This window comes from Barbatula barbatula (assembly GCF_947034865.1).
Source record: "Barbatula barbatula genome assembly, chromosome: 7".
NCBI classification, from domain to species: domain Eukaryota; kingdom Metazoa; phylum Chordata; class Actinopteri; order Cypriniformes; family Nemacheilidae; genus Barbatula; species Barbatula barbatula.
In genome coordinates, this window is record NC_136770.1 from 1,618,182 (window position 1) to 1,645,811 (window position 27,630).

At 38.1% G+C, this 27,630-nt stretch overlaps 1 protein-coding gene across 2 annotated transcripts; it reads left to right on the top strand.

Moving 5' to 3' along the window:
- Positions 1 to 215: 215 nt before the first annotated feature.
- On the top strand, positions 216 to 26,186 carry plppr2b (phospholipid phosphatase related 2b). 2 transcript variants are annotated; one of them, XM_079460605.1, is made up of 8 exons: positions 216 to 397; positions 5,355 to 5,456; positions 14,195 to 14,383; positions 22,523 to 22,643; positions 22,756 to 23,006; positions 23,309 to 23,485; positions 24,515 to 24,670; positions 24,828 to 26,186. In XM_079460605.1, exons 2-8 carry the CDS (start codon positions 5,379 to 5,381, stop codon positions 24,861 to 24,863), a joined length of 1,008 nt encoding a protein of 335 aa, XP_079316731.1. In that variant the 5' UTR covers positions 216 to 397; positions 5,355 to 5,378; the 3' UTR covers positions 24,864 to 26,186. The 2 variants fall into 2 exon arrangements, with proteins under 2 accessions (XP_079316731.1, XP_079316730.1); XM_079460604.1 differs by having other exon boundaries at positions 24,515 to 24,654; positions 24,831 to 26,186.
- Positions 26,187 to 27,630: the final 1,444 nt, after the last annotated feature.

The following is a 27,630-nucleotide window of genomic DNA, read 5'->3' on the forward strand; positions in this document are numbered from 1 at the left end:
ACTCCTCTACATCCTTTGCTCGCTGCACTTATACCCCTTCCGTTGCTTTCTAATCCCATTTCATTTATTGTTCTCTCTCTTCCTCTATGTCTCTCAAACTCTCACTCCATCATAGACTCGTAATGAATAAGCTTAATCTCTGCTCTGGATCATCAGTCCTTGTGCACATTGCTTCTCTAAATGTTCAGAGGGGTGGTGCTGATGCCATTGGCTGTGTGTGTGTCGAGAGAAAGAGAGAGAGAAGTGTGGTAGTATGCTTTCGCCGAAGAGACAGCCTGCGTTTCACACAGACAGCTGATTTAGGCAGGTGGCTGCCGGTTCATTTGTTCACATCTAGCCAAAATGGTTTTAATATAGCACCTTCACTCCTATCACACCTACAGTACAACCATTAGAGGTAAGCTCTCTCTCTCTTTCTCTCTCTCTTAAGTCTTGTAATGGTGAACATGTGCAGTGGGCAGATGTAATAGATTCAGAGCGTTTGAACGCAAAGGCAACTGAGGCGTTACTCGATCGAGCTCTTGTCAGGAGAAACCTCGCGTCTTCGGGTTCTGACCCACATTGAGGAGTTCTAGCGCAGCGGCACAGAGAGACTTTGGCTTGATGCAAAGAGTTTCGCAGGCAAACTGAGTCAGGAGAGGAAAGATTCTGCCTCCTGCAGTATGTGTGTTGGACTTTCTGTACTCAAAGTGTGTGTCTCATAGTGTAGATACTAAATCAAGTCTTAGTTGTCTCTTGTGTAATCTATAACAATTTTTTCTAAGAAATGCAATCTGTACGATCAATTATATGTGGATAAAAGTATCTGCTTAGTGAAGAAACGTACATCTGTGTGTGCGGGTGAAGACGAAGCCTTAATGCATTGCTATAATCTCATCCTCCGAATTCGAGTGTCAGTCTTGACCCCCACTGTCTGTTCTCTTACATGATGAATATGAATAAAATTGCCAGTGCCAACGTCCAACTTGTTTGTCTGGCTTCATGTGCAAATCTCTTGTTTTTGAGGTGAACCGGTCTAAATAATCACTGGATTTGACAAAGTATGCAAGGCTACTGGTGGGGGTGTCACTGTATCAGCCATTACCGCGATATAAAGAAACCAACGATTATTGATATTGTATAAATTCTACACATAGCGTATTATCACGAACTATTCAGCATCCATTCAAAATTTTGTCTTGAGTGTTACAGTGGTTACCAACTCTCTCTAATGCCTCCCCACACTTGTGATTTGTTGAATAAATATTCTGCTTATTCCACGATACCACAAGACGTTGTTCAGATGTTTAATCTCAAGACATGTGTAAGGTATTTTTCTGGGATGCACTTGTTGGTAGGATTAATTTCTTACGCATCTCATCTGAAGCCATTGCTTGAGCCTGCATATGCAGTTATAGGAGAGTTAGAGGAAGACAGACAGTGCACCTCCACACGATTCATTAAGAGAGAAAAGCCATGAATCTATATTTGAATTGTTTTTGTCGTATTCAACACCCCTGTCATATAAGAACATTTTAAGGAGAAAAAATGCGATACAGAGATTTCTGCGCCATATGCGTTTCTCGCAGTGGCATAGAAAGCTTGCTGCTGTGTGTTTAAAGTCCTGTTTACTCATTCCACAGATGAATTTAAAACTGTTGTTTTTGTTATTTTCATGTTTTGTCTTTAACCCACTGATTGTGTCATGTAGTTTGCCGTTAACTTTGATATGTGCTTTAGTAACCTTATTCAGTTAAACTGGGCGCAGTGATATTGAACTGTAATTCGGCCGACAGATCTGGAACTACTTCATAGGTGTGCGTTTAACTGAACAATAATGCACAACATTCATCGGCCAATCAGAATGAAGCATTCAAGAGCCCGTGGTATAATTTAAAGATATTCAGTGTGGTTTATAGCAAGTAAATGGAAACAAAAGATGAGGAACACCTTAGAGTTAACTTTGTTTTTAATATGTAATACTTTTGGATGGATAGTAGGTTCTAATGAAAGGTCTACATGCATTACCACGAATGACCCTTTCCAATAATGACACGTACAACAAAACAGAATCATGGCTGGTTCCTTTTCATTTCAATCAAATGATCTTGTACTGTTCAGGTTGGCTGATCTTGGACAGAATAAGATGTGATGCGGACCACACTTTTAAGATCTCACTACGCATGAGATTATGTGAAATTTAAAGTTGTTATAGACTAAAGCAGCCTGAGCCATGTCTGGAGCTGGTACAGAGTATTTGTGCAATATGTCTGATGCGCAGGACCCGCGTGTCTGTATCTGAATCTGTACCCTGAGCATTTAAGCGCTAACATAACCATTCTGGTTACATCATACTGAATGAATGAAGGACACGTCTTTGACTCCCTGCTGGGGTTTGAAATGCAAGAGAGCTGAAAGATTGAAAAATAATCACTTGATCTGATCTGAAGAACCGTTCATATATTCAGATATGGACTAACATGCCATGTGTTCAATACTGAGATATCATATTGAGATCTTCATTAATATTGCCTTTAATGGCAGACTTGACACATCTGAGCTCAGTTTGAGACATTGGCGACGTCTCTTCTGAGAAATATCTGATACGCAGATGGGACTCAAGCAAAAGTTTCCATTTGCTCTCCATTTAATGTCTCCACATAAAGTCTAGAAAACATAAATGAGATATTAAAGAGATCTCATGTGTGAATGTTCTGATGGATGGTATAACACTTGTATACAGTATCGTACACTACGTGTCTAAAACAGGTTGGATGAGTGCGTGTACATTTTCAGCAAAATTATTATTTGGATTTTCAAGAGATGGTTCACCCAAACATTCTGCTGTCAATTACTCACCCTTGTTTCAAACATGTATAAATGTCTTTGTTCTGCTAAACACAAAGGAAGATATTCCGAAGAATCTCAGTAACCAAACAGATCTCATCCCCCATATACTGGGAGTCAATGGGAGATGCAATCAGTCTAGTTACTGACATTCTTCCAATATCTTCCTTTGTGTTTAGCAGAATGTTTTTTACACAGGTTTGGAACAATCTGAGGATAAGTAATTGACGACAGAAATTTCATTTTTGAGTGAACTATCACTTTAAAGGTGAAGTATGTACTTTTTGTGCCACTATTGGAAAGAAACAAAATTGGCAAGTTAATGATTCTTTCAGACACACTTTTATTGTTGGAACAATCAGGTCGCGCTGCTTTAAACGACATCGGCTGAACAAATGTTATTATTTCCTGCAATCAAATAAACAGCTTCTGTGGCAATTCTGTTTGATGCCACTGCTGGCAAAGAAATGACACCCTTCACCTTTAAATGGAAATAAGTGCTTCAATAAAAAACCTAGTTGCTACAAAGGTTATGATGTGTGCTTAAGTGCTGGAGGAGATTCTTCTCTTGTTTTCTTTTCTTATCTTGTTCCACTCTTTGGTCCTATTTGTCCCATGTGCACCTCTGAAGTCCTCTTTAGCATTGACCTGAATTCCTCTCTCTCTCTCTCTCTCTCTCTCTCTCTCTGTCTCTCTCTCTCTCTCTCTCTCTCTCTCTCTCTCTCGCCTAAATAGGGTTATAAGGCGTTCAGAAGCACAGATGTGTCACAAGGAGTGCATTAGATTTCCCTTTGAAGATGGATCGCTTGAGCAAGTACACCTGCACTGTGTGTTTGCTCTAAACGCAGCGATCCATTTTTCAGTATGGTGACCATTTATCACAAGCTGTTGTTAATTGAAAGAACAACTCACGCTAATTTTGTAAGAAATAAATCGTCAACTTTTACTTTGAAAGTGGTTTCTGTCTTTTTGTCATAACTTTTAATTCCTTCAAACCCTCCTACAGAACGTCACCAGCATGTTTTATATAAATCTTCTTCAAGGAAGCCAAGCAATGAAAATACTGTACTATGTTCAACCCTACATTGTGAACATTTCTGAAAAACTCTTCGTATATCTGAACACTCAGCTTGAACCAAAATATCATTAGTGTCAACCAGCTTCACCAGTTAAATTATTCGCTCGCATCAAATTCAAAGCCCTGCTCTTGGCCTGCAAGACCACCACTGGTTCGGCACCCCCCTATCTTACATACTTATGTACCCGCCAGATCCCTACGAACATTAAAGAAGAACTTCAGAACACAAACAAGGAGTAGAAACTATCTTGTTCCTCATTTTAATACGGGCAATAATAAATGAATTCTCTTTTCGATCTGAGCCTCTGTTTTTTTTGTTATTGTTGAGTTTCGTAAACGGCGACGGCTACAAGATGTTTGGTGCTGTTTGCTGCAGGCCTGAGGAGCAAGCGCTGAAGACAGAAGCCCAACCTCATGTTTTATTCATCTGTTTTTATCCCTCCATTCCTCTTGCTTTATATAACAATGGTGCAAATAAGATAAAAGTCATCTTACTGTCACAGTCGTAGAAAAGAGCTTATATTCATATTGTTAGTGTCTTCAAACGATCTGTTCTGACCGGAGGGAGACATATGCGTGCGTGTGTGTTTGTCATCACACATAAAACTTAGAAGAGAGAGCGGATACGGCTCTCTCGGGGCTCTGTTTCTCTGTCTCTTCGTTCATTGATGGACGTAGATTCTAATCCCAAATCTAAGTTTCTTGTCTTATGTTATAACTCATCTTTCTGTCACGGTGGGATTTCAGTTCCTCTGCAGCCGCTGTGCTGATAATGTTCCTTGCACTGAAAGGTTGGATTTTAAAGTAAGAGTTGAAGATATTTTCACTTCCCATATTTGGACAGATTGACACGCAAGGCTACAGTTTGTAGAATATCTTTTTTTTACTTTGTCTGTTTATTTTGCAGTAGGGAAACCTATACAGTATGACACGAATCCACAGGAAAATGTTGCCAAGATGTTGTTCTTTTGCAGCTCTGGAGATTTGTGGAGTCCTCACTTGTGTTTCATTTAAGTATCAACTTGGTCTCAGATGTCTCTCCTAAAATCGCTGGGGAGAAATATAAAGAAATGAGAGATTTCTGACTCTTTTTCTCAGGAGAAATATTTGAGATGCAGATCAGAAGTAAATGAAAGTTTCCAGTTGCTCTCCGTGAAATCTCATTGATGTCTATAAGAAACAATCGAGATATTAAAGAGATTCTTTCTTATGGGGTATTTTATTAAGGACAGTAGCATTGTTGCATTTAAAGGTAAAAAGATGTCTGCATCCACGATCCAGGTGAAAGATGAAGACATTAAAGCTGCACGAAACTTTGAGGTGTAACATGTCCCATGATTTAATCAAAAGAATGAACAATTCCTCAAGTTTTGCAATTTGTATAATGATCATCAAAAAAAGTTGTCCGTCCTCTATACAAATCAACTATTCTCTGTGTATGTTTTTCCAGGTGTCTCGCTGATATACTGCAGAGATGGACAGAAGGAGAATTGTGGTGAGTGGAGGAATCAAGAAGAGCAAATATATTGTGCCATGTTTTCTCTTCGTGGAGGTGAGTTGTGACTTCTGTTTTCTACTCCTGTTTGAGCCATCAGTTCATCTTTCAAAGCATTTCGGGTTAGCCCATCTTCCTATCTACATCCTCATGTTTAATTGCTTATATTTAGTCTGAAATAACATTTTTCATCTTTCGTAACAATACTGTAACTCTCTATCTAAGTTATGTTGGTGTACACCGGTATACAGGTTTACAACGACAACATTTTGTTTCCATTTGCATCAAAGCTGTTGTTTTACTTTTATATAACGTAACTTTACAGAAGTCATTTTTTGCAGATTTTCCATGTTAAAGGTCAAAAACTACATTTTACAGTTTTTTACAGATCATTTATGTATTTTTAAAATACGTTCAAAACGTAAATTTACAGAAAAGACAGCTAATTTACAAGCAAACCGGGGAAATTTTGTAATTTTGCACGTTACATGTAATTGACGTTAGGTTTAATTCTGGTGCTCCAGCTGTTTTTTTTCTACAAGATTTCAATTTTTTACAGTAAAGTTACAGAAAAAGACAAAAGAATTATAATAAAAACAATTTAATATTTATCCTGTAATTTTACAGGAAACATTTTTATGGTATATTTATGTTTCTCCATTTTACAGTAATTTTTTTTACAGTGTGTGATTTTCTGTTGGTGATATACAGGGTGTTATTATTATTATGAATTATTATGAAAGACAATTATTTGGGGGAGAAAGCACTGCCGTCTTTAATAAACTGTGGAGAGAAATACAACAAAGTTTTCCTTCAATTCTGCAGAAAAAATACTACCAAACAGCAAACACATTACGGTTAGATATACCTTACAAACTAGTCACTGAACCTTAGCGTGAAAATACTGCCATCTTTGGAACTCACGGTATACTGTACTCCGTGACCTCTATATTTATCTGTGATCTTCCCACATCCCATCATTCCTGAGTCTTTGTTGGCTCAGAGGACATCAAATACCCTGAAAGGCGCTCTTAATTAATCCTGCTAATGAGCATTTGACAGCAGATCCTCTCAATCGCCTAAAGCCCGTAACCGAGTCAGCCAAGCTTTCAGACCAAATGTTTGCATCGGTCTTGCATAGATATTTTGGATTTGATGTTCTCGTGCAAACACAAAAGAACATTTCCCGGCTTTCCAAAGACCTGCGAGCCAAATGAACATGTTAGACAGAATGCAGGAGTTAAAAGCATAAACCATTAAACCACATGTGATTTACTTCATGATTCAGGTTATACATGACCTGGATGATTCCCTCACACAGCAGAAATAATCACTAACAGTTAGACAGAAACCTCATTTGGATCATAAATTGTCAATAAACTGTGCTTAGTTTGTACAAGCGAATCGGCTGCAGCCTTTAGCGAGAGAAGGCAAGGCAACGTGGTTCGAGAGGCGGGACTCAAGAAAGGCAAAGCCAATCCTATTAGTGACATAAGCTACGGAGGCGGGACTCATTGCAGATAACGGATCTTAAAGGGAAAGTTCACACATGTAAATGTCCCTTTCTGCAGGTGGCGCTAAATGCACCAGAAGCTGGTATGCCATCTAAATACTACATGAACAAGATCACGATGAGGACGTGTGGCTGAGGCTGTACAGTACTTTTCGTATTTTAAAAAAAGGCCTTTCAGTTTATTGCAAATATCGATCTATTCGCTTCACAAGACGTCAATATGTCACCAAGAACCGCTTTTGTTGGAATTATGTGCTTTAGGAGATCTTAGACAGGTGGATTATATGAAGCAAAGAGGGCTGCGGATTTACCAAACAATCTTCTTTATTGTTCTACTCAAGAAAAATGTCACCTAAGGATGGACGGGTTGAGTTAATAAACAGCAAATTTGAGTTTTTGGGTCGGCTATCTCTTTAAAATATCTGTGTACCAAAAGCGGCGCTATTTTAGCAGTACTCGGTTGTAAAAGATTTTTAATTTCAATTAAATGATTCCTGGATAAATGTAGATTAAAATAAGTATTTAGTGAAAAAACTAGACACAGAAAGGACATCGGAGGTTATATATATATATATATATATATGTAGATTAATTGTTTGGTTAAAGTTATTGGTAGGGACGTGTCGACACCCTTGCAAACCTGTAGACACTTCTTTGTTGTGCTGAACACAAATGAAGATATTTTAATGAAAGTTTGGAACTAAGCCATTTGGGTCACCATTGACTCCCATAGTAGGACAAAAGACTACTATAGAAGTCAATGGTGACCCAAACGGCTTAGTTGTTAACAGGTTTGTAACAACTGGAGGGTGAGCAAATAATGACAACATTTTAGTTTTTGGGTGAACTATTCCTTTTAGGAACAGTGTAAGCCATAAGGGTCGATTCACATTTTGCGTCTTTTGCGCACCGACTAGAGAAAGCACCTTCGATGGCATTTCATTTTCAAAAGTTCTGTAGTCAGTAGTTGTTGGGAACCAGTGGTGTTCATTTTTGCTCATAGCCACTAGTGAAATAGTACCGTTGCAGCGCTCTCTGCTGGAATCCAGTCCTCCCCTGTGACCCATAATCCTTTGTTCTACATTTGCATCTCATTATCAGTCGCGTTTGGTAAAATTGTCTCGGGCATTGTTCATTCCACTTTCCTTGAAGCTGTTTCAGTTCAGTTTCATTCTATGCTCCGTCTCAGCGCCGTGGGACGAATGTTATCTGCACATTAAAGGCCTGAGGATTCCTCAGCTCTGAGTTTCTCAGACGGGATGCACACATCAATGAAGACAGGGCTTTTTTTCCTGTTTGTAGATGTTTCTAGTCGAGTTCCTCTTTTGAGGTTTTTTATTATTCATCTTTGTTTTATAGTTTGGACTATGATTTATAGATTCACTTCTCATGTACTGATCATTACGCTGTGAAGAATATGTGTGGACCGGGGCTTTTAAGATTTAAAGATATTCAAAGGCATCATGTAAGTATAATGAAGATGTCTGATATCCGAGGCTGAGCCATTCCTTATAATGTTCTTGCTGCTATCGGATCATTGCATCTATGATATTGTGCTGTTGCATCTTTGAAGCTTTAGTGCTCACTTTTGCTTCACGGTAGAAAGAAGAAACAGGTCAGACAGGTGTGAAATAATTAAGCGTGAATAAATGATGACAGGGATGTTCATTACATTTTTTGGGGGGGGGGGATTATTCCCTTATTCATACTACTTTAAGAACACCCAAGCAAAAGCTAAATTGTGATATAGTCTTCGATTTGTAAATAATGTCTACCGGGATTTGAGCTCGCCCAAGATCCCACTGGTCATCATTCGTGTAATCTCTGAGACGTGTTTTGTTAAGGATCATTTTTTAAGTACTCGCTTATGTCCCCCAAAGGAGAAAACTCCTTGATGTTGAGTGTGTCTGCTGCTGAAGATGAGACCAGAGATGAGAGAGACTCATTTCACGAGACTACAGTTGTGGGCGGAACAAATGGAGATCGTTGCCAAAAGGAAGGATTTTGACTTTGATCAAAATGATCACGGCGTAATGGAAAAGCAAGATAACTAGATGTATTCTAGATAAAGAATACAATGATAAATGTGTTGCAGAGAACTGCAAGTCAAACATGTCATTGGACGAAATAAACTGGTGTAAGGCATATTATACTGGTTTAACATGCACTCAAGTTAATGTTTACATGTAACGTTTCATAATAAAAATGCTGGTACAATGTTAGATGAAATTTTAATAGAAAAGATCAAATCTATCACACAAATCTCTCTATGTTTGAGCCTGTAAAAAGGGATTTAGAAGAGCACAAAATACTGCACGTATTTAGAAACAAATGTATAGGAGAGTGCAATGTAAGTCACTTCAGATAAAAGCGTTTGCCAAATGCATGAATGTAAATGTAAACGTACATATTTCTACAAAAATATGACATCGATTTCTCAATGTTTTCTCATTTCCTTTTTAAAAATACAGTTTAGGTGCCATTTAAAATACTATCTGTGAAGTCTTACATCAACATTCAGATAACTGTTGATGTAGCAGACAACAATACAGACCTTTACAGACCCAATTTGATTTTTCATCTGAGATGAGTTATTTTAGCATGGTGTGGGAATCATTGAACTTCCTACATGAGCTTTATTGAGACTTTATTGGTGTTTATTAGTTTGATCCTACACTATCTTCACCATCGCTTTGTTTCATTCAAATTATGAAGCAAAGTATAAGATCAACAAACTGCTAAATATAACATTTAAATGTCATAGAAAATACTGTATGTGCAGCATATTTCAGGTGTATTTTTGTATTAAATGCAGTCGTGTGGTTTCCATAAATGCTCAGTTATAATAGGATACAGTAAGATTATCCCAAAATAATCCTTACGATTTTTTGCAAAATTGACTGACTTTTATTATTTCTTAACAAAATCAAACCAAACAAAAAATGCTTGAATGTAGAAGATTTTATTATTCTGTATATATAAATATTTGATGTGAAATATCCAAATATTGATTTAACCTTGAATATTTGACTTCATATTGAATATTGTTTGAGCAGATTTGAGTATTTCTGTAATGTGATTTAATTAAAGAGCGGATGCGTCAGAACAGAAAGAAAAGAGCCGCTGTTCTTCTGTAAATAGAACACTGGATGACAACTTTCAGCATCACTGCCATCTGTCTACCACAGCAGTCTCGCATGTAAAACTAACACACTTCATGTAAGTAAAGTCTGCCAAAACACAGTAAATGTATTGACACCAAATACAGAAGCGTCTGACACCGTGTCTACACCGGACGCAACAGGCTTGTTGGGCAGACATGTGTTGGTTGTATCTTTCATTTTCATGCCAAATTCAGATTACTGTGCTTTGACATTAGACCTGAAAAATGGAAGAAATGCTTATAGATAAAACATAGTCTGATGTGTTTTTTATTCCAGCAGCCTTTCAAATATATATTTGTGAACAGCAGATGGCACAGTTATCCCATACATCTGGATCTGAAGCTTTCTGACAAATGTATAATTTGACTATCAAACTTGTTTAGTGATGGGATTTTATTCTTCTTGTCTACTTTTAGAAACTATTAGAAAATGGAGATGGGATCACCCATGGTAAAATTAAACAATTTGATTATGTGTCTTTGAGTTTGCTTTTCTTTTTATATCACAGCAACTCCTGTTTTTTCTGAACAGAGGGTCGATACTAACTAAAGGAGCTATTGGGGTTTAAAGAAGCAGTATGGAAATTTTAGCGCCAACCTCTAGTGGTGAGGTTGACAGTTGCGGCTCAACCCACCGCCCCTTCATTTCAAAGCACTACAGCGGCTGAAACAGGAATAAGATGTCGTCACGTTTTCTCTTCTTTGCTGAAGGAGATCATATATTTACGAATGCACTCCGTAGAGCGAACCCATTCTTATCAATTGCATTTAAATAACACGCTCTGTTGCAATATCGTGTAATATGTATGCATCAATTCTATTTTTGCATGCATACGATACGCCAATTTTAGTGTGAGTGCATATTAAACTGCAATTTTTCTTATTAACCTGTCCCCTAACCCAAACCCTGACCTTAATGTTAGTGTGCATGCATATTATAACCTAAACCTAACAGTATAATTCGAATTATTTTAGGGCTTCCTCTTCATGTACTTTTCAAAATGGCCGCTCTCCCCAGAGGTGCATGCAAACATTGGCGTATCATATGCACGCAAAATTGAACATTGCCGTACGTATTACACAATATTGCAACAGGCAGATTGATAAGAACGGGCTAGTAGATCAGTTTGTCCATTTAGGGCTGCCGTACTGTAGAAAGAACATGAAGAATTCCATGTACGGGGACACGCGATGTATTTAAATAGAAATAGCTCATTCCAAGGTTATAACATAACGCTTCATTGTGTAAGGCCTTTATACACCTCTGAACATATCGTTGTGTATATTATATTACATTTTTGTTAATAGATCCTCCAAAAAATGACACATTGGAACTTTTGTTTTTGACAGTGGTGAAGCTGGTACGGCTGGCAAATATCTGAAATAGTAAAAACTGACTAAGCAAGTGCACTCGCTCAGAGAAATGAGGCCACAAAGTGGGGTTGCCTTTTAAAAGTCCCTTGTGTAATCCAACCGACATCGACATATTCTTAAAAAGTTGACCTTCTTCAGAAACACACACACTGAGAGAAATGTTTCTCATCTTAGACATCTGATGAACCGTTATTTCATCTTGAGAATCCATTTCAATTTATATGCTCTTGTTTCTATATATTTGAATAGATCATTCATTCATTTGTAATGTTTGGATAAGAACAACTGTATTATTCCAAGGAAAAAAAATTGTTTCGTATTTACCTGAAGATGCTTGTATTTCGCTTTGGAATCAACCCGTGATGAAAGGCATGAGGAACCAAAGCCAAGACCAAACCCACTTAGTGCTGTCTGAAACTCGCACGTATGCATTTGGTTTAATCATATGAGCCAACTTAGTAACACTGCCAACTATCTATTTATCCTGAAGCAACGATTTCCATCCAGGAGTGTTTAACCAGAGAGATCATTAAACCGTTTCCAAGTGTTACTTAAAAAGATTTCAGTTTGCTTTAACATCTTGCTTTGATTTTCATTTCTAGATGAATTCACTGTTTCGAGTCTGTACGGGTTGTTAACTGGTATAACATGACATTATCAATGCAAGATCATTGGTCAAATTTCCAGGGAATACCAATTTCTGACATAAAATATTCTGCCAAATAAATGTGTTTAAAATGTCGACCCGCAGATTTAAGGTAACAAAGCTGGCTGCAGACATGTGAAATGGTTTTTAGATGAGTGAGAAAACTGGTGTTAATGTGCAACAGCTATAGGAATAACATCAAGGCGCACAGCAAGAGGAAGAAACCGAAGCGGCAATAGAAAGATCCTAGTGCAATAACAAGGCAATGGACTATAAAAGAGCTTAATGGAAAAGATTTGTTTATCGAGTACTCGAGCACAGATGGATAATGGTACTTGGCCGTTATCCCCTTCTCTCTGTGACTGCCTTCATTGATCCAGGGTGCAGCAACGGAAAACAAAATGGGCAATCCTCATTCATTTGTTTAGGCTTTTGGACCTATGAGTTTAGACCACAGTTTAGAAAAACACACTGGGTGTTAAAGACTTCATCTAAAGCAGTCGTGTGATTTATGGGATTCCCATTTTCTAAATGCTAGTTTGAAGCGATATGAACCATGAAATGAAATACCGTATGAACACATTATTGAATGGCACATGGTGCATCTGAACTCTCCATGCTGTCTAAATATCCAAAGTTTGTCCAAGGGTACGTTGTTTAGCAATGGCAACATGATGTATTGTATTTCATTATAAGATGTATACAAAACGCACTTATCTTAATGTTACTGCTCAGATCCTGTAGTTCTGCATTTAAAAACATCAGATCTGCATTTGACAAAGCGATTGGTTAACGTTTACATTTTAGGCGGAAAACACAATGGAGGGAACATTGCTTGTTTGTAATAGTGAATTTTTTGAGAAACCATCTGGTTTGTGTCTATAAATAAACCTAAAGATGGAGTGCCGTGCCGCTGTGCAGAGGTAAATGATGTTAATGTTTTATAGGACATTAATGGAAACACTGACACAAGAGGGTCACGGGTCCAAATCGTCCAGTCCTGCTTGCACACTGTGCGGGCAAATGCTTTTACACTTTTAGTATTGCACACATTGCAAATTACCATTTGATGTATCATAAAGTTTACATTCAATTTGTAAAGCATCAAAATATATCAGATAAATATTATAACAATAATCAAATTAATAAAGATTCAAATAAAAAAGTGAAATGAGACCAAATGGCCGTGCTTTCGATTTCTGTTCAACCCTGTTACCAACATTACTTTAAAAATTAAATCTTTATTTAAAATGTTCACAGTTTTTTAACAAGTATAAAGCAACATTTGGTTCCAAACCAGCTAGATTGTATAGGCTCATTCAGGATAATGTCAACCCTGTTACCCATATTCTCAGAATAGTGATATATGAAAACTGTTATCTGTGATGGTAATGGCCAGTAAAATAATGTTCATATCATAAAACTCATATCATATTTATTTTAATTACCTAAAGCTGACAACCAACATTTCTTTAGGTTTAATTCGGAACCTATTTGTACTTTTTACTGACCAAAATGAAACTGAATTTTTGAGACCTTATTGCTATTTCATAATTTATAACAATGAAATCGCAATAATAATAAAATATCTAGCTTTTTCATCTCTTCTGCACTATTTCTAAAAAAATATATATTTCCTTTCGGCAATCTACCCATTTCCTCTCCTGCTGTGAGCACAGATGCACAGACGCACACGCCCCCCTCTTCTCTCTCTCTCTCTCTCTCTCTCTCTCTCTCTCTCTCTCTCGCTCTCATCTTCCTCTCACAGGGTTGCTCTCTCTCTCTCTGTCTCTCTACATATTGTCATCTCTTTCCCTCCTCCCCTGTTTCTCATCTCATCCTCGATCATTCTCATCTGTCTGTTTTCTTTCTCGTGGAATTCTTCTCTTTTGCTTTCTTGCGTCTTCCATGTCTCTTATTTTATTTCTATAGAGAGCCACCGCTGAATTTCTGGCTCTTCTTTGCCCCTATTTCATGTCGCCTTTACTCATTCACAGCCTGAGACCTCGGATTTCATTCTCTGATGCGTTTCTGTACCTCATCGTTCACGTTCTAGAAGGGATTCTAAACTCTGAACTGGAATCATGTTTTATTTCCAGCTGGTGATCATGGCCGGAACGGTTCTCGTGGCATACTACTTTGAGTATACGGACACGTTCCCCGTGCACATTCAAGGATTCTTCTGCTTTGATAAAGCCTTCTCCAAGCCGCATCCAGGACCTGAAGATGACAGCAAAGCTCCCCCTGTTCTGGTGTATTCACTGGTCACTGCCATCCCCACTGTTACGGTAAGACCCTCATTCATAAAGTCACGTGTGTGTGTGTGTGTGTGTGTCGCGTGTGCGTGCGTGAAGGTGTGTGAACTATCTGATGTCTTAATAATTGATCTGCTATGTTCTTCTGTTCTAGGTTATGTCCTCCTAAAATGTATTTATCACAAATGCATTCATTTTATTATTTAAAATAAAAGTGTTCAAACAGAAAACCAGTGACTTGATTTCAGCCAAAAGGAAAATCTTGATTCCCATTTAAGACATAACATTTTTGACATATGTTTACTCAGACCCTCCTGAGCACTTAAACTGGTTTGACTGGTAGCCATTTTAAATGACCAGTTGTGTTCAATCTCGTTGAGACTAAAATTAGTTGCCATTTTGGTCTGGGCCCAAACTTATCTAGTCTTTTTTCTACCAGGATAGATCAATAAAAGATCCAACAAATTGTGTCTATAATATCATATCATATGGCCAGAAACATACAGAACAGTAACCATACAGATTCCATTGTAAGAATTTACAGTAAGACATTTTTTTACTGTAACTCAGAAACAAAAAATACAATGCAATACAAATGTTACTCACGTATCCAGAAACCCTTTTGCTTTAAAAGATTTCCTACAAAGTTTTCTGCGCCATGATGTTACTTAACCTGAAATAGAAAACTGCCGCCGAAGTGGCTCATTCCTGTTATAGCGCCCCGTGTGGCATCAATAAGAATGCAACACATTTGCGTTACGATTAGTTTTCTCAGGCGTGTGCATTAAAGCTTAGGCAGCAATGAACATTACAATGTTCTTGGCTTTTAGAACTGATGATCTGTGTTTAAAGTGCATGCGGTCGGAATGTGGCGTCATCTTTATTTAGGTCAGTTCAGATCAAAGTGACATTAACAAAGTCAGATGTCTACAGTGAAGCGCTGCATTGAACGCAGATGAGGTCAATGCAAGAGTCTGTGTTTGGTTGACTAGGGAAGAAATTCAAATTCCCCAGAGGTGTCAGATGATGCATTATTAGAGGAAATGTGAATTCAGACGTTTCTCAGTCTAAACAGACAGAGACAGATGGTGAGATAATACAGCATTAGACTTCCAAAGGGCTTTCTTCACTTTTTAGTGTTTTCACACGCGCAGACACACATTCATCATCTGTGCAAATGAGAGCAGAGGGTGAAGCTCAACATGTTTCCCCCTGCGCATGGAGATTACAGCAGCCTGCACAGTGACACCTGTCACCTACAGTTTCATATGGACAAGAGAGAGAGAGAGAGAGAGAGAGAGAGAGAGAGAGAGAGAGAAAGAGCTGAGAGCTGTGGATATAGTATGACATTTCTTGATGTATCTTGTCATCTATGTGTGCAAATGTAGTGTACAATATAAAATATTGTTATATGATATTATATTGTGTGATATTATTATTTACTATATAATATTTTAAGTTATTATTCCATATTATTTCCACATTTTCTATATTATTTTCTCATAAAATAATGTGACTTACTGTATAATATAATGAAAATAAAGCCCTGGCATCTTTTTGTATTATTTATGACATTATTTTCCCAATGATTGAGCACCACTGAAACGGTAAAATACCGTATTACAGCAACTTGTCATTTTCATTACTGTAATAAGGACAAATTTGTATTATTTACCTGGTGAACAATTACAAGTAAAATTGTGAGTATACATCTTGGTGTACAGTAATGTGAATAAAACGCTTAAACCATTATACGCAGTACCAATGTAGTGTCGTTGTATTTAAGTGTCTTGGATTATTGGTGTGTCTGTGAGTCTTCAGCTGTTTTTCGTATGGACTGTGATGGTTACAGTAAATCAGGTGGAGGTTAGAACAAGCATCGTCCAACAGTAATGAGAGTTTTTACACATTGCAGTAATGACATTTAGGGAAGAAAATGTGCTCAATTGTCATGAATATAATGTGAAATTATTTCACTTCAATATCTTCATGTAAAAATATTGATTTTCTTTCTTTCTGGTGTAAAATATGACCTGCGATTCACCCACAGATAAACATACATCAGTCTGAATTCACACGCATACACATGTGCAATATGTGTCTTTGTCTTGAGGATGCTAGTGAACGTTTGCGCTCTGTGTGTGTGCGAGAGTGAATGTGTGGGCTCGGGGAGAGCGTGTGTGGGTGGTTTGAGGTTTCTATCTTTTGCCGGAGTAAAATCTGGATACGGTGATAGTGGAAAGGAGAAACTCTGTCTCTCTTGTCAGTTCTGGCTTTTCCTTCTGTAAACAGGCGTTTGAACCCCGCTGAGTGGTTTAATGACTGAGACATGCTGCTTCTTCAAATCTTAAGATGTCAAGTGACTCTGTAATTCACATGTTTTGTTTCTAGATTTGAGAACTAGATTTGGGTCGCTTCCATTTCAGTGCATCTAGAGTAAAAGGTTATTTCTATGTAACCAATGCATTAAAATGATATAAAAAATACAAATTCTGACACACGTAATGACGGAACGGCCCTTTTATGAATGTATGCAAAGGAGAATGAAGCAACATTGAAAGTGGAGAAAATAAAATGCTGAGTGTAATAAATTGAAATCAGCACATTCTGAACTGGAATAGACACAGCAGTTCTAGCTGGTAATGTCAAAAGCATCAGGTGTTATATAATGGGTCCAGTAGAGATCCTTACAAACCCACACCGTAACCAAACACACAGATAGTACGGAAAAAACTGCAGAAATTACATAACATGTTTTTGTTGTTTGATACTGCTGTCAAAGATCCTCTTTGAAGCTCGCTGTAAAATGGAGACAACTTTGACAACTCATGCCCACATAGAAACTTTGGGAATACTGTACGCATTACCCATAAACGCTAAGATTAATAACTATCTTGTATGTCGCGTGGTATAAATCATCCATTTGACTGAAAGCATAAATACTAACTGAAAATCTCACATAGAATTTGTATTTATATTTTGAATATAAATATCGCTGTCATATCATGAATTCTATTGGCAACATGATATTGCGAGAGCTTGTCTGCCATCTTCATTCTTAAAAATAAAGGTGCTTAAAAAGGGTCTTCACAGCGATGTCATAGAAGAACCGTTTTTGGTTCCACAGAGAACCGTTCAGTCAAAGGTTCCTTAAAGAAACGTCCCTTTCTTACCTTTTTTGCCACAAAGAACCTTTTGAGTAACAGAAAGATTCTTCTTTACGGAACCGTACAGCCAAAACCTTTCTTCTATGGTTTTGTGAGCACATTTATTTTTAAGAGTGTTGGATTTGTTTTTTACAGATGTCGCATGGCATGCTGGGTTGGACTAATGGGCTGGGCTGGTTATTGAACATTTGCTCAAAACAGGGTGTCCTCTTAAAAAAACTGTGTTTCAAAAGGTTCTTCGATACCTTTTGGTTCCATAAAGAACCCTTAACATCTGAAGATCAAAAGGTTCTTTGTGGTGAACAAAGGTTCTTCAGATTATAAAGAGGTAATACAGGGATCGTTCTTTAAAGAACCTTTGGCTGAATCGTCCTTTGTGGAACCAAAAATGGTTTTTCTATGGCATCGCTGTGAACAAACTTTTAAGCACCTTTATTTTTAAGAGTGTATCTGGGGAAGCTGCATTACAATGTCTATGTTTTGGATGCCTACCTATCTTGGGAGGCTATTATGGCATAATAATATCTTTGTGTTCACACCGATGCCCAAAGGATGTGGTTAACCTCTCTCTGCGGAGATACACACTTACAAGACTTAACTACTCAGATTTAATAACACTGAGAGAGAGAGAGACGTGGGCATGAAAAAATAGAGAAGGTGATGTTGGAGTAAAGGAAGAAATATGGAGGGTTATAAAATGAAGCAAACGTGAGAAGAGCTGAAGAAATGTGTATTTTATTCTTATAAATGTGAATAATAATTAGAAATATAATTAAGGCTGTGGGACTGTTTTTGACGACAGATATTATAAACACAAAAGATCATGACACATGCACCGCGGTTTGTGTTTGATTTCTTTAAATGATTTAGCTCACGTGACAGCATGCATGTGGATGAGATGTGTGATGTGCTGAATGTGTGTTTGTGATGTGTAACGGATTATGGATTGTATTTACTAGCATGTAACCCGGGAACATCTTAAGCAGTGTGTTCTTGGGGAAAGACGACTGTGTAAACCACTTGCTGTGGATGTGTGTGTGTGTTTCAATAGTGTATTAAAGGTGAAACGATCTAAAGGAGATAGTGTATGTTTGTGCGTGCTTCTGTGAGGACCAAATGTCTTAAACCGTAAATGATGCTTAATTAGAGATAGACCTTTTTTTGTTGTTTCCCATATTTATGTTTAGCAATTTTGTGCCTTTGTGTGAGTGTGCGTCTGTGTATATTTTGATGCTACGTGTATATAAGTTGCATTTATTTTTATTTCAAATTTAGCTTTAGTTTTGGTTTATAATTTTAGGTTAAGGGTTAAGATATTTTATCCAATTTAAGTAACAGAAATGTTTTAATAATTTTAGTTCTAACAAACTATTATAACATTGGGTTAAGGGATGAAATACTATTAGGTAGTATAAAAACAATAGAAGTCTATGGCAACTCCCCACAAAGATATGTCTTTCCATATTAAATGAGCAGGTATTTCTTTTGTTTAACTTTTTTATCAACTCAAAATTTAGATTCATTTGTCATTTGAACCATTTTATTGATCTAAAACTGAATTCTGTCCTCAAATTCAAACCCACATATTGTTTCAAACTCATTTGATCATCTTTGATGGAACACCAAAGGAGAAATGTACCTGAATGATGACACTGCTTTCTGAAGTGCCGATGTGGTTTGAGACTAGTCTTTCAGGTTGTTCTGTAAATATGGTTTTAAGCAAACTGTCATGAAGCTTGATATATAGTTGGGAACAGTTGCCTGAGGATGAGTAAATAATAACACAATCTTTCTGGCTAATCTATTTATTTAACATAGATTTGCTTTTTTTCTTTTATCCAAATGAAGACATACAGTGTGACGTGGTGTGATGAATAATGAACAGCTCTAGGTCACAGTAAGGTATTTTGTACTGTAAAAGCACTGAGAGAATTGAGTTGGCAGGAGAAAAGTGAGTCACTGCTCGGGGGCACTGCGCCGCTGGCAACATGTAAAGTTAGGTTTGGTTCTATCATTGGCAAATCATTGTTGTTTACCAGATATATCATGGTACAAGTTTATAATCCCTGATCAAAGTATTGATATTTTGGGAAAGTCAATGTTGTTTAAAATATATCATACAGAAGAAAGAAAGTCAGGTTTGGAATGATAAGAGGGTGTAATATGAAGAATTTTATATTTGTGTGAGTTGTCGTGATCGAGCCTTGATCAGAATGGAAATATATGCTGGTTTGTTCAGTAAGCCGCAGACTAACAGAATCTGATGTGTGTGTGTTTTTAGCTCTGTTTGAACAGGACTTGTTTTCCCGGAGGATCTGAGGTAAATGTGGGTTTTGTAGCACCGTCTGAACCCAACATGTATATGCGTTTCTCGCTCCATCCAAAGACGAAATGACAAAGTAAAACCAAATCATTCAGACAGGAAGTGGTATTTTTCACAAGGCTCACATCATTTTTTAAAGAGCGTGTTTCGTCGCAGCCTGGGGCACTTTTGTTGCAGACTTAAAACTTTTTGTCTATCTGGGTGAAAAAACAGTTGGTGGTGGAAGAGCTGCCCCCTGGCATCCCATCTGACCCACAAAACGTGCTTCTTTGTACCATATTGGTGTGAAGGTCAGTCGTGTGTCCTCGCACGGATAATAATGGCCCACATACTGTACATGTTTAAACATAGATGTTCTGGACACGTCTGCACATCCGCTGTTGGTCCAGAAATGGTCCACATTAGTTGCTGTTGTCACTCACGTTGAAAAGCAATGATGCCACAACATAAAACTAAAGATTTACATTTCTTAAGGTGGTTTATTTGAGTTTATTTTCTGACCGGTGGTGTGACACCTTCATCTGGAAACCGCAGGGTGTTTTGGTGGTCCACATTTCATTTCAAAGCGTCTGGTTTGACAGCGTTCCCATCCGCTGTGAAAGCGCACATCAACAAACGCAGCATATAGTTTCCAGTGAAAGCCGACGGCCGGCTATTCAATTCAACCTTCTTCGACTCTCTTTCCCGCTGTTTCATTTTTCTCCCGTCTGTGTTTTGATGTCGCTATCGATTTCGTTGGGCTTCGAACATGCCATCCTGGTTTGCTTGCGTTCGTGTCTCCCTCGGAAAGTGTTTCATCAATTAAACATCGGAACGCTTCACTCCAACACTTTCCATTCATCTCTCTGTGAAGACCTCACGACCGGTCGTCTCCGGCTTCTGGAGGACGTCTTATACACCGAGTCTTCATTTCAATGACACTGACAGCTCTTTTGCTGTCTGTTTAGCGGGGATGATGTTGTCCTGGGGGTTGCAGTTTGAATCTGAACCAATGAAGTACGATGGAGTCGGCCTCAGTATCATGTGGAACTACACAAAACAGCCCTCATATATCTGCATATGTGAACTTTGTGAAGTGTTTCTGCCGTGCATGTCTTTTCCTACGCTCTTCAGAGCAGATGTGTTTTAATTGTGATGTGTGTTGAGGATTTAAAAGCATAATGGATGCTTGTTCATTTCTGCTGAACGCTCTCATGTGTCAAAACGGTTCTCACGAAAAATCGTTTTTTTTCTCTTTCTCTCTCTCTCTCTGTTATCTCACAAGAGCTCTTAACCAGCCACACAAAAAATAATTCCCCGCACCTCACCGAACATTTGAAGGTTACACTGAGATCCATTCTTTCAATCTGTCCATGAATCATTTCCATTTTGCTCACGGAGAGAGAGATGGAGTGCCGTTCGTGAACTCAATGGATATGCGAGAATTTTTAGTCCAGTATATTGTTATTATGTAAAATGGGAGATAATGCAGTAAAAGTGCTACTTTTACCACGTTCTGACCTTATATTGAGGCCTGTGAAGGTTCAGTAGTTAAAAGCCTTTAGTCAAGTAAAAAATCGACTGAGCGCTCACTTTACTGAGGATAACAATCCTTTGGCTCATTTAGTTGAACTTCTTTTGATTGATGTTAATATTATCGGATGTGTTTTGTACGAACGTCCAGTAATCTGTTATAATTCATGCAGTTGTGTAGCGTGCATCTGAAGACCATTCACATTCAGTTCTTTCTCTCAAATGCGCCATTCTGATTAATTTGCAATGCAAAAAATTACATTGGTAATGACGCTGCCAAGATAATGAGTTTTCAAACATACAGAAGCCCAAAGAGGACATAAATGTATGCTTCTGTTTTTTATATAAGATGGTTAAACCAACACTCTTAAAAATAAAGGTGCTTCAAAAGGTTCTTCAATACCATTAAAAAGCCTTTTTTGTTGATGGTTCCATAAAGAACCTTTAAGATTTCTGTTTCATAAAAGGTTCATTGTGGCGATAAAATGTGCGAGAGATTGTTCTTTAAGGACCCTTTGACTAGCAGAGTTTGATGGCTTAGTTAAGGGACAGTTCATCCAAAACTTCTTTCATCATTTCTTCACCCCATACCAAACCTGTTTGACAGTATTTCTTCTGTGGAACACGAAAGAAGATATCTGGAAGAATGTTGATAACCAAACAGTCTTGAACCCCATTGACATCAACACAAAACCACAGAGGCATTTCTCAAAATCTCTTCTTTTGTGTTCCACTGAAGGTTGCATACAGGTTTTGAACATGTTTTTGAGAAATTAAATAAATTGTATTTATGGTGTCTGGCCAATAGAAATGGGTTTTCCTGAGATGTTGCATTCCTCTGCAAAGTAAGAAATGTCATTTGTGAGTAGTCATGCATTATGAATGTTGCGCTATTAAAGTAGATTAAATATATACAAGTGGCATGTCTCAGCTGTGCCGCTACATTTAACATTTAGACATTCATGAGAATCTATCGTTCTCATGAAAATAAGACCAAACCCTCATATATTCTCATAAAATCTAAGAAATGGAAGCAAGAAATCTTTTGACAATGATGGATGGTCTCTTGTACTTTTGGGAATCAGTTGAATCAGAAATATATTGTGTTCCTCCTCGAGCATTCATCTGTGAGCGCTTGAGAAATCTCAGCTTTGTCACTGTCCACTTTAGATACTGCTGGGGGAGCTGACATCTTTCTTTACTAAACCCGAGGCCACGCAAGAGAAGACAATTGTTACGGCCGACTGTTGCTATTTCAACCCATTGCTAAGGCGAATCGTCCGTTTTCTGGGTAAGCAATGTTGGGATCGTGGAGGCGAGCAGCCTTCGAATTTTCTTCCCAAACATTTTTATTCTTGATTGTATAATCGTAGTTTCTTTCTTTGTCTTTCTTCTTCTCTTAGGCGTGTACTCCTTTGGTCTCTTCACTACCACCATCTTTGCTAACGCAGGACAGGTGGTGACAGGAAACCAGACGCCACACTTCCTGTCCACGTGCCGGCCAAACTACACGGCACTGGGATGTCATTCGCCGCTGCAGTACATTACAGAGCAGCGGGCGTGCACGGGCAACCCTTACCTCATCGTCACCGCACGCAAATCCTTCCCCTCGAAGGACGCAGCGCTGAGTATGTACTCTGCCGTCTACACGGTGGTGAGTACAAACAAGAGCCGATGAGATCGGGGACGGAACGGACGTATTATAAATGTGAATGCACGCGAATGCAAAAGACACGTATGCATGCCATCACCCCCCTCAAATTCACCCCACCTTGCAACAGACTCCCCCCTGTCAATCAAATTGATGGATTTTTCTTCCCAGTCCAGCCCTGAATGTAGTTCATTCGGGTTTTCCATACATTTACAAACGACGTGCTGTATATTGTGCTCTGTGTACTGTATTGTAATGTTTTTGTGAACGTTTCTGTGTTTGTTTGGTGCATGTGGTTTTTGCAGATGTACGTAACACTGGTGTGGCGGACGAAAGGCACGCGGCTGACCAAACCCACTCTGTGTATGACTCTGGTCTCATTGGCCACTCTGGTGGGCATTGTGCGTGTAGCTGAGTACCGCAATCACTGGTCTGATGTTCTGGCTGGATATCTCACCGGCGGTGCCATTGCCGCTTTTCTGGTGAGGATCTGGCATCCCTGGAGATCTTAGATTTGAGCTGCACTCAGTATGAAGTTCAGCCAGTCAGCACATTCACAAAGGCAGACTGTAGTAGACTTTAGCACCATTTACTTTACCATATAGTGCATGCATTTTAGAAGATTGAATTGAACATTAAATGAGTTGTCAGTATATACTTGTTTTGCCCCATTAGACCTCAGTTACCATCAGACTAAAGCATATGTGTCACTGCACACTTTTGCTGTAAGTGTGTAAGTATACTAATATCAATGTACTAGTGGTATATTTGCAGTATTACTGGTGCTAGGTTTTTTTGTACAGCAACTATACCACAAGTGAACTTATAAGGATTTATAAGCTTATTAGCACAATGCTTGAAATGCTCAGTTTGAGGTAGGCCTATACTAAAAGTAATGAATGGTAATGAATATATGGTATTAATAGTATCTTATGCACTACTCAATCAAACGGGTAAATACAACTACAAGCGAAGTATACTTACTGTTTCTCGTCACTAAAAGTGCGCACTTAAAGTATATACTTTGCTGTTGATGTGAAAAAAACATACTTTAAAGGGCATATTTGACAGTCGTCACTGACATCATTTCTGGTGTTTGATTTGAAATACATTTTATTGTTTGTTAAAGTTCTTGCCCTTCACTGTAGCTTTTTATGTTTGTGGGGTATATAGCTTGAAAACTAATGCATCCTTCAAAAACCCACCTGGAAGTATTTTATCATTCGGTCACTATTCCCAGCATGCTATGTAGGGCAGACACAGCAAATTGGGACACAACTATGTGAAGGTCTGACTGTCCAAACAAACCATTAGCACATACCTGCAGCTTATCTGCCAGCTTTAGACTCCATCCATCATCCTCTTAAAACGAGTCCAATCACAGATGAATATGCTCTGGATTTCAAATCCTTTATCCACAAAGGACAGATACAAATATAATCCTATAGTGCCATCTTTGTAATCGACGTTGACCTTCTCTTCTCATCGCTGTCCTCTTTTCGCACCTCCAGGTCACGTGCGTGATCAATAACTTCCAGCAGACACAGCCCTCGCTGCCAGCCATGCCTCCGCCCATCCAGCCCCCGCGTCCAGAACACCCGCTCAACATGCCCATGGTCGCCATGCCCTGCGTAGAAGGTCCACTCGAAAAGTTAAGTGGCTTTCAGGTAAGGGGTGACGGGTGGGTGCATTTGACATCCGAATAGAGAGGGGTTAGCGCTATATGCTCTACTGTATAATATTGTCACTTTCATTATCTGACGTCCATTTTTAAGCCCCTCCCTCGCACACTTTCTCCGAAACGTTTCGTTTGTTTTGTTTTAGCAGGTTCCAGGGGTTTTATACACAGGCATCACATGACCATCAGCCATACCTGGCCCCCGCCCCTCCCGATGTGCTCATCCACTCACGTCGGTCCATCTCCAGCGCAGTCTAGACATGCCTTCCGAATATTCCACCTGTACCCGCTCTAGACCCTCTCTCACAAGATCATACTCGACTCAGGTCTAGAGCCCCCCATGCTCACATCTACTGCCCCCTACTGGATGACAATGACAGCAATATGGGATCATCGTGTTAATTTGGATTGCCGTTTTGTGATGAGATTCGTGTGTCGGAATCCTCTTGTTTTTCTCTTTTTGCCATTTTCGGATTTATTTGATCAAATAAAAGCTGATGAGAGTCTTTCGCCTCTGGAGGATTAAGACGTTGATACAGTATATGAACACTCGTTGTCCATTACAAAACATGTATCTCTTTATTTAACAGCCATACTGAAACTGAATATCAACTGTGAAATGTAAAACAATTCACTGACTTTCAATGTTAAAAGAAGGAAAAATATTAAACGTCTATTTTTGAAATGTTGAGATGTAGCAAACTACTAAATGTGTTTGAACGGGATTAAGTGGATTGTTTTATAGTTTAGCACTATTTTTATGGAAACAGGTACTGTATATGATACAGATATGTGATTATAACAAAATTCTAAACTATAGATGCAGTATACAGAAGAGAAACCATGAAGGAATTCTACATCAGATACCAGAGAATTTTAAAGCGTTACATATGTACATGATGTAGCAAATGTTTTATATTTTGCATTGTATAAAATATGAATGTTTTCCCTTTCATTTTATATAATAGCTCAATTATTATTTACATATGCTAATGATTCATTGACACGATTCATCATCCATTATCATAGACATTGAGAGACATCACGTCTGGTTTCAACCTAAGGTTTAATGTGAATCTATATCACCAGCCAAACTCCAACCTGACCAGCTGACTTTGTCTCACCGTAAGATATCATTTTGTAAATAGCTTTTTTCACATTGACAAAAATGATGTTATTATGACCTGTGCATAACCTCGTTCTGTACAATTTTCCCGTCACCTTTTCGTTGTCTTGACACATTGTGCGAGTTCTTGTGAGAGATTGTAAATCTGAGGGAAATATTCTGACATCTTGTCTATTGATGTTATTGTCTATTTTGTTAGCTGGTATTTTTTACAGTCTGTTCACTGAAGGACGCGAGTTAAAGCCTCCGTATGTAACATGGTGCTTGGATGTGACTGTTCAGGTTGATCTCACTGTCGTTTTGTAAAAAGAAATGTTCATTATGGGAAAAATGATTCTTGAGAAACGAATGAACTGCTTGTTAATTAAACATTTAATTCAAAGAAATGACTTGAAGTGATGTTTGTGTGTCGCCCCCTGGCGGTGACTCTATTTATTTAAACAAATTGCAGACTTGGTAAATTTAGTCACATTGCAGATGATGATTCAACATTTGCACACAAGTCTGTAGTGTTTGTATGGTTGCACATAGTAGTTTATTTCTTGTTGAACTATATGGAAACAATTTATTTTTAAAGTTTGATGACATTCACTGTTGAATAGAACACACACATACACACACATGCAGTTTACACAATGACAGCTTCATTTATTTAAAAGTATCAGTAAAGTATCAGAAATTGATGACATAATATATTTATGCATCCTACAAAATGTAAATGGACACATTTTAACGTTAACATAATTATTAATGTGAAAATATTACCAGTATGTGTTCCAGGCATTCAAACCCATAAACTTTGCGCTGTTACTGTACTTATTTTAAAAGGTTTGGGAGGATCTATTGACAGAAATGCAAATTAATATACATAACTGTGTCTACATAATACTGAGGTGCATAAAGATCTTACATTATGAAGAAAAAACGAAAGAAAGAGCAAAAAAATGTATTTCTCCTCCTTCCTATGGACAAATTCTACATACAGAAGAAAAAACTAAAAGAGCATCCATAAAAACACTTGTATGGTAAAAAACAGGCGGGATATGAAGTTGAAAAAAACATCTCCATAAATTTTAACAACTTGACATTTTTTTGCTTGTTTATAAGCAATAGAGATTTAAAGCTCCAATTCTAACAGAAATCAATTGCAGCTAAGTGCAGATTTAACAAACTTTTGTTTATGAATATAATATTTGTCATGTAAAATATAAAACATTCGCCACATAATCAAACATTTTACATTCATTAGTATATAAACATATAACATCTTTAAGAGATTACATATAAACAATATTTTTATGGGCAAATAAAAAGAAGCTAAATACATGATCTCCTTGGATCATCTTGGTCCCGTGTAGGCCACCGTAGTGCTTCAAAATGGAGGGAGGAGTGAGCCGTTGGTTGCACATCGCAACCTCACCACTAGATGCCGCTACGTGTCATACACGGGATTTTTAAAGGTCCGGTAAGTAATATCTAGCGGCAAGGTTGCAACCAACCATCTCGCTTACAAAACATGGCGGATTACAAGGGGACCCGCGGTGTATGTAGATAGAAATATCTTATTCTAAGGGAATAAAAACAAAAAGGTTCATTCTGTAAGCTTTGTATACACATCTGAAGACATAGGTCTATCAATAGATCATCCCAAAAATGACACACTGGACCTTTAAACTTTCCCCTTCGCTTTAAGAATGATCATACAGTGAGAGAATGCTGTTCAAAACATGTTCAGATGCAGTAGCACGTAACACGGCACTGATGTGATATGCTCGCTGCATGTTAGTCCTTTCCTCTGGGCGTATAATCAACAGGAAACAAAC